This window comes from Gambusia affinis, linkage group LG18 (genome assembly GCF_019740435.1).
Source record: "Gambusia affinis linkage group LG18, SWU_Gaff_1.0, whole genome shotgun sequence".
Lineage (NCBI taxonomy): Eukaryota > Metazoa > Chordata > Actinopteri > Cyprinodontiformes > Poeciliidae > Gambusia > Gambusia affinis.
Genome location: NC_057885.1, coordinates 24,355,000 through 24,370,818, shown reverse-complemented (window position 1 = coordinate 24,370,818; position 15,819 = coordinate 24,355,000). Strand labels below are relative to the sequence as shown.

The window sequence follows — 15,819 nt, the reverse complement described above, 5'->3', positions numbered from 1 at the left end:
TAGTTATGTGAGTGTTTTGTTTTGGTGTCTGTTTTCATGCCTGGTGGTCCAGTAGACCCGGTTCCACTGGAAACCAGAGTTACAACCTGTTACATCTCAATCTGCTGGAGATGGACTCTCATCTTTCCTTCTCGCTGCTCCGAGTAAAACCAACCAACCTGTTCCCCTCCTGGCCTGTGGGGGCGCTGTACAATGAACCACTGAAGGAAACAACACTACAACCTCTGAAGAAGACGCTGAGCGCAGCTTCCTTCTTCATCAAATGTAAATAAAAGTGGGGTGGCGTCAGATTTTAGCGTTTGGAGGATTTTTGTTTTGTCTTTCCTAACAGACAATGATCCATTTCTCCTGCTAGCGCTAAGCTAGCATGTTTGTTTGGGTTTTGTTTACCCAGAATGCCCTGCACTGTAGTTCACTTCCTGCTTTTGGAGAAGTTTGAAGTCCGCTTCAAGTTCACATTTGCATTTGAACCAAACAGACCAGAGTTCACTTTTTGTTTTTACGGATCCAAACGAACCGGACTTTCTATACAAACGGACCGGAGTCGTACTGAACCGGACTGACCAGGCTCCTGTTAAAGCTTCATCAGAGAAGAAGAAGATCCGTCTGAAGCGTTCCCAGTGGAAACAGCAAATCAGCTGATCAGAAGTTGTTTCTGACTGAAGTCAAAGCGTTTGATTCTGCTGAGTCAGCACACAGAATGAGCGAAGCCGCAAGCAGCCGCTGCGCTGATCTGTTCCCATCCTCACTCTGCTCCAGGCCAGGATGTCTCCTCAGAGGAGGACACGCACAGCGGCGCTGACTCAGCTGGAAACCAGTTTCCTCCTCCGGAGCGTCTCAAACATTTCTCCTTCAGTCAGAGCCTCACTCACCTGGACAGGTAATGAAACTGGAAAAGGACTTCAGATGATGAAAAGGCCCAAGACGCAGCTGATGAGAGACAACCCGGTCAGTCAGCACCTGGGTTCAGGTCAGACCTGGAGCTTTTCTTCCTACTGGGAGACCTGGTCAACCAGTTTAACCAGTTTATCCCGGTCAACCAGTTTAAACTGGTTCTGAGTTCACATGTTGGGGAAACATCAGTAGTTTTTAACTTGGTTCTGTTAAAATCTTTGGATTTTTAATAATTTGGTCTTAAATCATAACATGCAAACAAATTTAGAGTTTATTCTCTGAATATTATGACTTTATTCTCATATTTCTGCGGTTTTATTCCAGTATTGTTTTCACTTTATTCTTGTAATATTTCGAACCATTTTATTCTCAGTTTTATTTTTTCTCTCTGTGGCCCTAAAACTCGGTCATAAAGATTAAAGCCGGAGCCTAAAGTGAAAATTGGTTGGAGGTTTTTCTAGTTGTCTCTCATGCTTCCTGTCGGCGGGCGCCGCCGGCCCTCTGAGTTGTCGACTCTCCTGTCGTTTCTCGGAGTCCCTCAGGGACGCCTGGCTGTTTTCTTCTTTCCTAGGAGAAGATTTGCTGGTTCAGCAGGAAGCATTCAGTCCCATCAAGCTGCCCGCTGCAGCAGCAGATTAGCTTTTAATTCGTGATGAGGCAGCAGCCTCCTCTGGTGGAGTCTAAACCCTCCTGAGGGATAATCCTGAAACAAAGCGGCGCTGCGGCTCGCAGTGACACTAAAAGACTCATTCCAGTCTTTATGTGGAGACGCAGAGATTTACATCGACATCCGGTCACGTCCTCCGCTGGAGACGCTCTGAAACTCCAAACTGACAGGAGAAAGGAGCAGCAGTGACACTCCTCCACCTACAGGATCGGCCCTTTGCGCCGCCGTCCGGCCTCCATTAAGCCTCAGCAGGCGTGATTAACCCGAGCCGCCGGCTGAAAGGAAACGTTTATTCTGCTCAGCTTTAAGGTTTTCTACAGGATTTAGGTCTGAAAGCAACACAGAAACATCTGGGGAACATTTCAGTTCATCTGGACTCAAATCCTTATTCTGCTCAAAGTTTTTGGTTTTGTGACAAAAACTCTCCAAGCTGGTAGACGGAGTGTTAGAGTCCCACTGAGAAAATGAGCAAAAAGTCATAAATATTCTACCTTTTTCCTCATATTGATGCAGATTTATTCTGGATTATTGACTTTATTCTAATACTATTTCAAAATATTACAACTTTATTCTCAGATGAGTTTATTCTTGTAATTTTATTTTTGTTGTTTTCTTAGTTCTGCCCTAAAACTCTGTAAGCTGCAGGTGTGAACTTTGACCTTTTTCCATGTGTCATGCCTCTGGTAAGGCACAACCCAACCAGCGGACGGGAACATTCAGAACTTCTTCAGAAAATGTTTCTGTGTTTTTAGAGCATTAACTCTTTTTTTTGGAAACCCCCCCCCCAAAAAAAAAAAACACCAAAATGAGAGTAAAAATATTTTGGTGGAAAATTGAGGAAATTATTTCAAATTTTGTTTCCATCAACTTTTCTATGGCAACACGTCAAGATTTGCATAAAGACGTCACACTGTCCTCTCATCTTTTGGAGGCTAACAGTGAAAATACTTAATAAAAGTAGTTTGATAGAAATAACCAAAGGTTGGATTATTTCACATTTTGAGTTAAACTTTAATAGATTTGAGCCTTTTTACAAAAAAATAATTACCAGATCGTTTCAGCGTCCCGTGTAAAAAATGTCCTGCAATTGTTTATCCTTTCTTGCAGGAAGTGATGTTTAATGTGAAAAGCGATTCTTTAAAACTGCAGCAGCGGTGAGGATGACGCTCTTTAATCCTGTTTTGAAGCCAACAGGATTAAAAGTCGAGAGGAGTTTTCTTTGCAGCGTCCCTCAATTTCCACGTTCAAACTTCTTGGTCATTAATAAAAGAGTCAAATTAAATCTGGAGCGCCAAAACAAAGCCGAGAACAAAAGGAATAACTCAAAGGTGCCAGCGTCCTGTTTTAGTTTTGGATCTCCCTCATGATCGTCCGCCCTGGGGTTTTTATTATTACTTCAAAAACTTTATTTTCCGCCTCGGATTCCTCCCTGCCTGCTGCTCCACTTGTACCTGTGACAGCACACACACACACCTCGTCTTTAAACACACACTTTTCCCACCGCAGTGACTGAATCGGAGCCAAGTTGGCGTCGCTACAAAGAGGCAGCCTGCAGCTCTGTCAGTGGCACAGATACGGCGGGGCGGGTCAGGGGACTGGGAGGACTGGAGGAGAGGACTGGAAGAGAGGACTGGAGGAGAGTCAAGAGCCTCTTAAAGTCTGAAACAGAAGCACTCAGAGTGTTTGTAGTCATGCAAAATTAAGCCCAGGCCCCACTGAAGATACGTTTGAGGCGACAAATGATAAAAGTGACGGACAGGGAGGCGACACACATGATGCACATGACACACATGATGCACATGACACACATGATGCACATAACACACATGACACACATGATGCACATGACACACATGATGCACATGACACATGATGCACATGATGCATATGATGCACATGACACATGATGCACATGACACATGATGCACATGACACACATGATGCACATGACACATGATGCACATGACACACATGATGCACATGACACATGATGCACATGACACATGATGCACATGATGCACATGACACATGATGCACATGACGCACATGACACACATGATGCACATGACACATGATGCACATGACACATGATGCACATGACACATGATGCACATGACACACATGATGCACATGACACATGATGCACATGACACATGATGCACATGACACATGATGCACATGACACACATGATGCACATGACACATGATGCACATGACACACATGACGCACATGACACACATGATGTACATGACACATGATGCACATGACGCACATGATGCACATGATGCACATGACACATGATGCACATGACACATGATGCACATGATGCACATGATGCACATGACACATGATGCACATGACGCACATGACACATGATGCACATGACACATAATGCACATGACACATGATGCACATGACACATGATGCACATGACACACATGATGCACATGACACATGATGCACATGACACATGATGCACATGACACATGATGCACATGACACATGATGCACATGACACACATGATGCACATGACACATGATGCACATGACACACATGATGCACATGACACACATGATGTACATGACACATGATGCACATGACACACATGATGCACATGACACATGATGCACATGACACATGATGCACATGACACATGATGCACATGACACACATGATGCACATGACACATGATGCACATGACACACATGACGCACATGACACACATGATGTACATGACACATGATGCACATGACGCACATGATGCACATGATGCACATGACACATGATGCACATGACACATGATGCACATGACACACATGATGCACATGACACATGATGCACATGACACACATGATGCACATGACACACATCATGCACATGACGCACATGATGCACATGATGCACATGACACATGATGCACATGACACATGATGCACATGACACACATGATGCACATGACACATGATGCACATGACGCACATGATGCACATGATGCACATGACACATGATGCACATGACACATGATGCACATGACACACATGATGCACATGACACATGATGCACATGACACACATGATGCACATGACACACATGAAACACATGTCCCCGTGTCAGACTCACGTGTCCCCTTGTGGACTAAGACAAGATTTCAGTTTTTAAATGCAAATTAAAACCCAACAGACTCAGGAAATCTCAAACTATGAATTGAGAGAGAAGGATTTATTTTTTAAAAATAAAATAAAAATACTTCATTAGAGCGGGAGTGTCCAAAGTGTGGCCCGGGGCCCTTTGTGGCCCTCAGACTGATTTTTAAGCTTCGCTTTGAGTCAGAAACTCATAAACTTGGAAACTGCAATTCAGAGGAGGAGCTGCGTCTTGTGGGCGGGGCTAGGCCCACCCAGGCGTTTTGCACTGATGAATGGTTGCCATGGAGATTAAAGAATTCCTTAAACATGCATGAAAGAATCAAAGCAACACTACAGACATGCTTCTTTTATAACATGATGTGAAAATCAAAAACGGTGATTTTATGTAATACTGCCTCTTTAAGAACATCAAAGTCTGTGTTGCTGTGGCCACAACAAAGTCCTGATTTCTGTGACAGGAAGTTTGTTACACACCTGACCCAGATGCTCCGGTTCTGTCAGGAGAAATGGGCCAGGATGAGAGTAAACCTGACCTACAGCAGGAAAACTGTAGCCTGGGATTAGATCTGTGTTGTTTTCTCTGGTTCCTTTAAGAAAATCTAATGGGTTTACAGAAAGACCATCGTCTGTAAAGCTGGACCAGGACGCTCCGTCCCGCCCCATCAGGTGATCCCGGCGCTGCCTTTGAAGCCCGACCCTCAGAGACGCTCTGATCCTGAACTGTGTCAGCGGGCGGCGGTGATTTCTGGCTAACGGGACGCGATTCTAATTAGTGCTACATCAAAACAGGAAGGAGGTCTCCGCGCTCCCTGAGGACAGGATGCCTGTCCAAAACGCCTCTGTCTCTGTCGGAGTGTTTACCAGAACTTTTCCAGGTCATTTCATCTCATTTCAGCACCAAAGTCTCTTTCCTGAGGACGGCAGGTTCAGACGTTTCACACCAACTGTTTCCTCCTGGTTCGTGATTATTACACTTAGACCGTTTCTATGAAGCATTCACACCGAGACACAAACTTTTGTTTGTCTGTAACATTTTTTTTTTCAACACTAGATCAGTGGAGCCCAAAGTGGGTTCTGGAGGTTCTGGAGGTTCTGGAGGCCCGGCATCCTGCATGTTCTGGTTCCCTCCCTGCTGGTACCAACAACCTTTCAGCAGGTTAAAGTTCTTCTAATGATCATCATTGGATCCAGGTGAGTTAAACCAGGGAGAGACTAGAACCTGCAGGATGCCGGACCTCCAGAACCTCCAGAACCGACTCTGGACCCCCTGATGTAGATGGATCGAAATGTTTATAGTTAAAGCTTAAATATGAAACTTTGAGTGAAAACATGTTTGATGAAACTCTCATCACGTTGTGACAGTTTATGAGATAATCTGAGTCCTCTGTCTTCTCCCAGCGCTAACTGGAAACAACCAATCAGAGCGTGGGGGCGGGTCTTAGCGCTGTCAGTCACCATCTCGCATGGCGCTGCCAGATTTTTCCCATCAGCAGATCCTGCTGTGAATGCTAGGCTAGTTAGCGAAACCACTGATGATGCTGCATAAATGAGTTTCCTGTAATGATGAGTTGTTTCTCCGCCGTTAGTACATTTAGTAGTGAGTACACAAGGATGATTGACAGCGCTGAGACCCTCCTCCTGCCTCTGATTGGTTGGTTTTGGAGCATTTCTTCAGATGGAAATAGCAGCTCAGGGAAGGAAGATCGATCTTTTCACAGATTACGTATCAATAGAGTTAAAGCCAGACGTTTTTAATGTTCATAATGACCCAAAGCTGAGCCAGAACTCCGGATAAAGAACGAGATCGGGTTAAAAACTGGACGGAGCTGCTGCACCGTGAAGAGCGACTTCCTGTTTGGTTCTGGAGAAAACGTTTTAAACTACAAGCACTGATTTGAGCTGAGGCATTAAGAGACATTAAGCTGCAGAATTTTCTTTAAAAACATGAAAAACTGTGATTTTCTAAAGCCAGTAGTGACGCCTGACGTTTCTAATCCAGATGTTTTCATCTGACCGGATCACAACAGGATGAGTTCTTCACCTTCATAACTGGGATTAAATTATATCTAATAACATCTCAGCCTCACATTTAAAACAAGGATTTCTACTTTCCTCTGACTGTTGATCTCAAATAAATCAACTTTTTCTGTTGTTGATCTGAAATCTGGAGCTTCTGATTCAGTTTTTTCATCTTTTTTAATGCTTGAATGTGAATCAATATTTTCATCTGCAGTCAAATCAAATAAATGAGTCCAATTATGTTTTCATCTTCGTCCAATCACATTCAGCTGCAGGGAGGAGAGGAAGCAAAATAAAACCCAGAACATGTACAAAGCTCAGATGAGGAAGAGTCCAGAGATGGAGAGGAGGAAGAGGAGGGAGGGACGGTCTGGAGAGGAAGAGGAGGAGAGAAGAAGAGACGTTAAAGAACTGCAGAGTGATCAGGAAGCGAAAGAAGAACTGGAAAATATTTTATTTAACAAGAATTAGAAGCAGGCAGTTCTTCTTTTATCAGCACAGAAAAGGTAAGAAGTTTCTAAAAGATACTATTTTTAAAACCTTAAAACTGAACAATTTTACTTTCAGCTCATTTTAACAGTTTGCAGAACATTTTCTACATTTATTTATAAACTAACTGAACTTTTGTCCTGCATGAAAAAATATGAGGTTAAAAAGAAATTTAAGTGATTTAAAAATGAAAGTTGGATTTTTTATCATTTTCACTTTTTCTAGTAAAACGAATAAATAAATAAAAATGTTACAATAATCATTAGATTTGTTTTATACTGAAAGTAAATGTGCAGAAACAGGAAATTTAAAATACTTTAATTTATTTTGTTACATTTTATAGAACCTTTACTTTTAATGTTACTTTAGTTTAAATCTTTTAATCTTTGGTTAAATAAAAATTTGCTTCATATTTTCCTAAATCGATGCTTCTAGATGTTAGAAAACGTCACTAATTTATCCACATTTATGATCCGTTTTCTAGTTTTCTGCTCTGAAAGGTGAATTTCATCCCTGCTGAGGTTTAATCATTTTATTTTGAAGGAATGAGGATGACTCCAGACGCTCAGGAGGTAAACGCTGCACAGATACCTTCTACTAAAGGTAACCTGAAGTTAGGAACCCTGACCTGTGTGTCCGTCAGTCCGTCAGGTGCGGCGCGTCGTCCTGCAGCTGCGCCGGGTTTAAACCCGGAAAGGTCAAGCTCAGGTCATGTGATCGCTGTGGACACGGCTGGGTGGAGCACGGTAAAAACACGCAAACCTCATCAGCTCATAATGCAAGAAGGAACGACGCCGTTCAGTTTAAATGTTTGTTCAGAATCTTAGACGTTTCGGTTGAATTCATTCGATCTGATTCAGTTTTTACTTCCTGCTGATTTTATGGTTGAGTTAAAAAATCCTGCAATATTTACCCAGAACAAGATGATGGGAGTTATGATGAAAAATATTCTCATCTGAAGGTTTTCAGAGGCGGATTATGGTGGATTATAAAACTTGCAGATTATTTTATTGGAGAACTTTAATTAGGCCGTTGTGGATCGCTCTGTTCTGTCGATTATTTTATTGTTATTCAGCTGCACTTTTAAAATAAACATACTGAGCAAAATGTTGTTGAGAGGCTCCAATAATAATAAATAACTAAAAATAGAAAATATCAATATAAATACATACAATAAAAACAGATTAATGGAGTTTTTTCATTTTAAATTGTTTCTAAAAGCCTTTGCTGTCTCCATATTTTATTAGTCTGGAGAATCTTAACATGTTTCTACTTTATAACTCTGATGATGAACTAATGCAGGAACACTCAGCATGTCAGAGGAGAGTAAAAACCTCCTGGATGTGTTTCTGAAACCTGAGCAGAACCTTCTGGATGTTCTGTGGCGGTTCTGTTTCGTGGGGTTCTGATCGGACCTGTCCTTCGTTAGTCCCAGCAGCCTGCAGCTGCTTCAGACTCTGAGGTGACGTGGAGTCAGGTGTTGCTGTCATCGTGTCGGCAGGAACATCTGGATGGAACATCTGCGGTCCTGCGAACACGGATCAGGTGTTGTCAGGTTCATCACCGGCGCCGGCTGTGGATCTGCTCCAGTCCTCCATGTTCCCTCAGACGATCTCCAGCCGCTTCGCTCCAGATCTTTGACTCACTGTGATTCGTTTCTCCTCTCAGCTCTGGAGAAGGTCCAGGCCCGGCCGGCGTCCGGCTCCGGCCCGGTGGAGGTGGCCCTGCCTGGGCCGGTGTTTGACCTGAGCTCCCTGGTTCTGTTCGGAGCGCAGGCCGTCCCCGTCCAGCTGAAGATCTTACTGGACCGACTCTACAGCGTCCTGCCGCCAGAGCAGGTCCGCCGCCGTTTACACGGGTCAGCCGCTGTGGGTCGGTGCCGGCCGGGTTTCATCGGTTTGTTTTGCCCCTCAGGTGGGTCAGATTCTGAACAGTCTGGGCTGGAGTTTGGGTGATTACGTCCGAGGATACATGCTGCAGGTAAACCCAATAGTCCAGTTGAATGTTCTGAAAATGGACTCAAAGTTCTCACCTTTTATCAAACGTTGTTTAAAACGTCCAGAGACTTTGGTTGATCCGCTTCGTAAACTAAATGAAACCAGTTCTGGAGGACCAGCGACCCATAAAATAATAAAAACATCAACATTTAGGAGCCTCCTGCAGGTATTTTTTATAAATAAGGCAAACCAGATGTTATGTTTCAGATCAATAACTTACTGCTCAGAAATCTGATTTCTTCATTTTGTTTATATTTATGCAGGTGAAGTTTAAGGTGAATCATATCTTACTGTTATATAATTAAAAATAAAATCTAAATCATTGTCTGAGCTTCAGGGTCCCACTTCCAGATGCCAAAATAAATATTGGCTAATTGTGTAAATAAAGCCATTAAAGCAGTAAACTTTATTCATCCTCAAAGTAACGACTGACCCACTATTTACGAGATCATGTCCATCATTTAAAGTGACAGGTTTCATTTCCAGTTGAATCTGAGCTGTTCTTCCTGCAGCGTCCTGATGGGGGCGTGCTGGAGCGCTGGGACGCGGCCACGCCTCCGGAGCAGCTGCTGCTCCTCAGACAGTTCCTGCGCTTCGGAGAGACTCGGCCCATAGTGGAGGTGATGATCCTGCAGCAGCTGGAGGGCGAAGCGCTGCAGCCAAACGCTGCGCTGAAAAACATCCAGTTGGGTTCGAATACAGGAGGGTCCGGTTGGAGAGACGGCCGGCTGGCGGAGAGCTACGGCCCAGCGGGACAGTCCGTGCTCCTGCCTTTCCATTTCCCACAGTCAGACGTCTGCCGTCCAGCTGAGGTGATGCTTCGTGTTCCTTCGTGTATTTTTATGACCCAGAGAATATTTCAGGTTTTGCTCCACTGAGCTGCAAAACGTCCTGCAGGATTTCTGGAAGAACCAACTGGTTCAGAAACACGACAGACATCCACGTGGGGAAGTCGACGACTCTGAACGGCAGAGATCGGAACCGGCCTTGTCCATAAAAACCGACCCGGACAAGTCAAATCCGTCACCGTGGCAACAGAACCCCATCCTCCACCAGGACCGGGTTTTCCTCCAGAAGAGACTGATCCAGGAGAAAGCTGCTTCCTTTTCCTCTTCCTTCAACTTCTCACTTCCTCCTTCCTCCCTGGTGTGTTCTCCACTCCCCTCCTCTTCCTCGTCTTCCTCCTCTCGCCTACAACATCCCCAAACGCTTCCCTCCTTCTCCTCCTCTTTCCTAAGACCTCTTCGCTCCTTTTCTTCTCTTCTCCTCCCTGTTTCGTCGCCGTGTTCGTCCCTCCATCCTCTCCCGTCTTCCCTTTCCTCCTTCCCTTCCCTCCTGGCTGCTGGGGGCCGGAAGGGCAGGGTCAGCTGTGGCGTCTGTGGGAAAAGCTTCTATGACAAAGGTGAGCAAACAAACATGAGCTGGAAACTGGGAACAGAGTCATAAACAGCAGACAGAATGAGGTCAAAGTTCATGGTGCACATTGATAGAAATGAAGTTTCACTGGTAACAAATGTCATTAGAAAAATCCAAAAACTCAACATGAAATCTTTAAAATGACCACGAGATTATTTAACAGAATAATTAAAAAAAGGCAATAAAACTGTTGATTCTGTGACAAACATTTAAAGAACTCTCTGAAGTCCTGGTTATTGGTCGAGGAAAGATGTTTAAAGCTGCTTTTATAAAAATATATATTTATTTTTGTTAAACGTTGTGAGAGTTTGTTATGAGACAGATAATCTGTGAAAACATTAAACTCTTTCACCTCCCTGAGCTGCTACTGAGTCTGAAGAAAGACACCAAAAACAACCAATCAGAGCCAGGAGGCGGGGCTTAGTGCTGTCAATCATCCACATGTACTAGCTACTAAAAGTGATGATCCTACTAACTAGCATAGCATTCCCGACAGACTGTGTTAGCTGCATAAATAGAGGGGTGAAGGATGAGAAGCGCCAGACATAGGATGATTGACAGCAGAGGAGTTAAATTTTTTCTAATTTTTTGTCTCATATCAAACTGTCACAACAAGGCAACAGTTTTAACAAATTAGATAATAAAACAAAAGTTCTGTGAATATTTAGCAGAACAGGCCAAACTAAATAAAACATCCTGACGTTGTTATGCTAAGCTAAATAAAATGATCGATGCTAACAGTGTTTCGTTTGCCGTGTTTGGACAGGAACCCTGAAGATCCACTACAACGCCGTCCACCTGAAGATCAAACACCGCTGCACCGTCCTGGGCTGCTCCATGGTGTTCAGCTCCCTGCGCAGCCGCAACCGGCACAGCGCCAACCCGAACCCGCGGCTGCACACGGCCGGCAGCCGAGACGCTCAGCAGAACCGAAACACGCCGTGTGGACAGAGCGGCGTCCACGCGGCAACGCAGAGACACGGAGAGAAACAGTGTGAGAGGAATCACAGCCCGCCTCAGGAAGCCGCCTCCCCTGCTCCGCCTCTCGTCCCTCCAGCTCCGCCCTCAGGGGGCATCTGGCCCTCAGGGGCCTTCCCGTCTTCACTTACCGACCTGCAGACTGGTCAGCAGTGGTGGCAGGAGAATCAGTCCTTACCACAGAAGAAGAAACCCAGGAAGTCGAGGATGCCACTGAAAATAGAAAGAGAGACGACTCAAAGCAGCAAACATGAAGGCGAGAGCTGAAGAGCTGAAAGACTCTGAAATATTGTTTTCAGTAATAAAATCGGAGCAGGACCTTCAGTATGTTGTGGCTTTGAAATGATTCTGAATTCACACATTTTTTAATGTTTAAAAAATATGTTGTACTTTGTGACCACTGGCTGTTTACCTGTAATTATTTAATGATAAACTTCATTTATCACCTGAAACTCGTTTTATAAACATTTCATCAAAATACCAACCACTAACTTAATACTGAGTTTTACATTTAGGATTTATTGAGAAGTGAAAGAGCAAAGAACCATCTTCATACTTTATTGTCGTTACCATGGCTACCATCTGATGCTGTGAGTAATCTTTGTGTTTGAGCTGAGTTTGTTCACAAATGCATCAGCAAATTAAACCTAATTATCAGTGATTGTTGTTTTAGCTCGACCAGTCAAGCTGCTCCGTCTCCCAGGTTTCATCAGATCTATATTTAAATGTGATGCTGAGGTTCTCAGTAGGATGAGGGGCCCCTACAGCAGATTCTGCCTTGGGCCCCATACAACGTTGGGCCGGCCCTGCATGAGAGCTGGAGCCACATCAGGCCTGGCGCCATGGTCGGGCGTTGACCTTTGAACTCTGAAGAATTAATGAGTCACATCAACATTTCATTTCCCATAGTAATCTAAGATTTAGTGAAGTTTCAAAAATCATGCAAAGGTTTCACAAATCCCAAACATGGATTAAATTATTCTGCTGGAAGAGCAGAGTAATTTAGTTTAGGTTTGAAGAATCTAGGTGTTGTAGTTCTGGAATTACAGCAGATCTTGTGTGACCAATATAAATCAAAATGTGGTGAAATTGCCCTTTTTTTTTTACAGATCCAGCCGCCCAGTAAGGCTGATAATTGGGAAACTGAAGTGACTTTATAAAAACATACTGAGGTTATTTTAATTCATCATCAGTTTGAAATGTTACCAAACAACAAACTGTGAGTCACAAACTGTTCCTTGGAACTCCACCTGTTAATCACCAGGTGTAATTATTATAACTGCCTTCATTCATTTATTTTTATTGCTCTTCTTCCTCATATCTACGGTGTAAATATGAGGCAATGATGCGTTTTAGGGTTCACTGGTTTTATAACCAGTGACGTCGGACCACTTTTTTCAGTAACCAGTAATCTAACGCGTTGCTATTTCAAATCCAGTAGTCAGACTACAGTTACTTATCGAAATCACTTTGCGTTACTATCTTCTTTTGTTATTTAATCGTATTTCCTCTTGTCGAGGGACCGACGTCTCTAATGTAAATAGTGGAGGAAGATGCGCATTTTGTTGGTGGAAAAACTGGAACTATTTTGAGATTCTGCCGCCAAGTCCGATTATTATAAACGGCTTTGGGCTTCATTTTTTTTAAAGTCGCTTGCAAATTTAATGAGTGGCTGGTTGCGCCTTTTTGGGCTCGTTTTTGAACGTGAAGTTGCTCGTTTGGGTTTGGAAATAATCAGAGACTCATAATAAATCCCAGAATTTGTCCGTCATTAAGGTAGTTTTACTCAGTCTCTCCCTGTCCATCATTTCCCGGATGATCCGTCCCGCTGTGTTTTTAATGTCAAGTTAATATATTACCTCTGAATGATGTCGAGCTTCACGTTGCGCTCCAGAAAACTGCAAACATCGAGACCAACATGAACAGCGCAATAAACGTGAAAACAGCCACGAATAAACGTGTCCGTAGTTGGCAATAATTATAATGGAAACTTAACGCCATTCTAATTATTAATATTAAGATAAGTGTCACAAATCTGTGCAGCCATCTGAGGAGGAGCTCTGACACCAAGCAGGGCCGTAACGCAGAACCGGGAGGCCGTGGGCAGAGGGGGGCTTTAAAATCCTTCTTAGAGTTTTCCAGACAACAGTGGACCACACAAATTATTCACGGTTTTATTTTTTTTGTACAATCTCCTCTTCAGTTCAGCCTTATCAGTGGAAACACATTGTTGATGTTACCATTATAATTAAATATTGGCAAAGATCAATGTGATTTTCACAGTGTTGTTGTTAGCAGCTGTTGAAAGTAACTAAAAAAGTTACTTTTAATGTAACTCAGTTACTTTCCAAATCAAGTAATCAGTAATCCGGTTAAAGTTACTTTTTCAAAGTAACTATGCCATCAGTGGTTTTATAACACATTACTGGTCAATCCTCTGTAAATGTCCTCTGGTTTCATGTTGTGAGACGTCACCGAGTTTCATTGGCTCAGTTTCATCTCATTTGTTTATTACATGGTTGCAGCTGTGCCCGGTTTTCTGGTTCAGTGACATTCCTGGAGTTTCTGTCTAACCATCAGTATAAATGATTGATGGTCGTCCTAAGAACAGAATGAGCCCAGAGCAAATACCTTTCCCAGGTGTTTGGCCAATCATCACTGTCGCCTCCTCGTCTCCAGGTAGATTTAATCCAGAGACGCCAGCAGAGACCAACAGAAGCAGCAGCATCCTCCGGACAGAGACGCCCAATCGGCCCAGCAGCTCCGGTCAGCAGAGAGCCACCTTCATCATCCTCCTGTAGAGGGTAAGACCCGCTGGACTCTCTTCTGCTCGTCCATGGAGACGTTTCTCACAGAAACCCAAATTCTCTGAGGGGGAAAGAGGAAACACTCACAGCAACAGAGCCACTAGAAAAACACGGGAAAATTATTACCAGCTATTAGCAAAATCACGAGCACAGCAAACGTTTAAAGCGGTCCAAAATTTCCACATAACTTTACATTTTGGTGCATCTGATGATGAATTATTAAAATATGATTCATGTTTTGATCAGTTACTTTTTACCAAATGCTTTTCTGCTCTTAATTGAGTCGTTTCCTGGATGGCTACTTGAGTAAACTATGTTGAACAATAGTTCAACATATTGTTGAACTATTGTTGAGTAGTTAGAGAAGCTACTCAAGTTAGCTTCTCTAACTTGAGTAAAATTTGTGGCTGTAAAGTTTCCCTGAGAGCTTCACAGACTCAGACGTCGACTTTTATTCTCTGAGCTTCTATGCACCATAAATCTGGAACAAACGAGCAGAAAACTGCAGAACAGCTGGAACACTGAGTTAACTTTGAATCCAGACTAAAAACTCAGCAGTTTAGATCTGATTTTGAAACAGAATCATAAACATGGCTCTAAATATTCTTCTATTAGAATAATCTAGTCCAGGTTTGAAGAGTCTAGGTGTTGTAGTTCTGGAATTAGAGCAGGTCTTGTGTGACCAATATAAATCAAAATGTGGTGAAATTGCCCTATTTTGAAGTTTCATAAATCAAATAAAAGTTTTACGAATCCTTAACATGGTTCTAAACATTCTGGTATTAGTTAAGAATAATCTAGTCCAGGTTTGAAGAGTATAAGTTTCATAGTTTTTAAACTAGAATCGTTTAAAGATGCAGAAGGACGTTGAAAAATTAGTTGGAATCGCCCTTTAGCCGTTTCCCGAATCGGAAACCAACTTCAGTTGGTTCTGCAGACCGGGCTTCTCTGCTGGAGAGAGAAATATGGATATTTATTTGATGAACTGACCGCAAGACGAGGCTTTTCTGTCTCATGACCGTCGTTGAGTTTGTAATAATCGCCTCAGAGGCTGTTTTCTGTTCGGCCCGGTTTTATGGGACGAGTTTTTCTGACCTCTGCTCTTTAAGGTCAGCCGGCGGTCCTGGAATCCGCCTGACTGGGAGGAAGTGAGGTCACCAAGGCCTTTGATAAGACGCAGTTTGAGACTCCGCTAACCGAGGATGCTGCATGCTGCGTCCTTTTGGCCCAGGAACGGAGGGGCCACTGGGACGTTCCCAGTTAGCCCAGTATGGCAGTGGGTTGCTGGTAGAGACTGGATTTTAAACTGGGGACAGAAGAAACATTTGACGTAATAATTGGGAAACTGAAGTGACCTTATAAAAACTTACTGAGGTTATTTTAGTTCATCATCAGTTTGAAATG

General features: G+C 43.3%; 1 protein-coding gene across 2 annotated transcripts; it reads left to right on the top strand.

Moving 5' to 3' along the window:
* The first annotated feature begins 336 nt into the window (after positions 1-336).
* On the top strand, positions 337-12,040 carry LOC122820813 (zinc finger protein basonuclin-2). 2 transcript variants are annotated; one of them, XM_044098432.1, is made up of 10 exons: positions 337-970; positions 5,324-5,666; positions 6,998-7,234; positions 7,702-7,789; positions 7,861-7,963; positions 8,886-9,055; positions 9,132-9,197; positions 9,727-10,026; positions 10,112-10,616; positions 11,397-12,040. In XM_044098432.1, exons 4-10 carry the CDS (start codon positions 7,763-7,765, stop codon positions 11,873-11,875), a joined length of 1,650 nt encoding a protein of 549 aa, XP_043954367.1. In that variant the 5' UTR covers positions 337-970; positions 5,324-5,666; positions 6,998-7,234; positions 7,702-7,762; the 3' UTR covers positions 11,876-12,040. The 2 variants fall into 2 exon arrangements, with proteins under 2 accessions (XP_043954367.1, XP_043954366.1); XM_044098431.1 differs by lacking the exons at positions 337-970; positions 5,324-5,666; positions 6,998-7,234; positions 7,702-7,789; positions 7,861-7,963 and having other exon boundaries at positions 8,016-9,055.
* Positions 12,041-15,819: the final 3,779 nt, after the last annotated feature.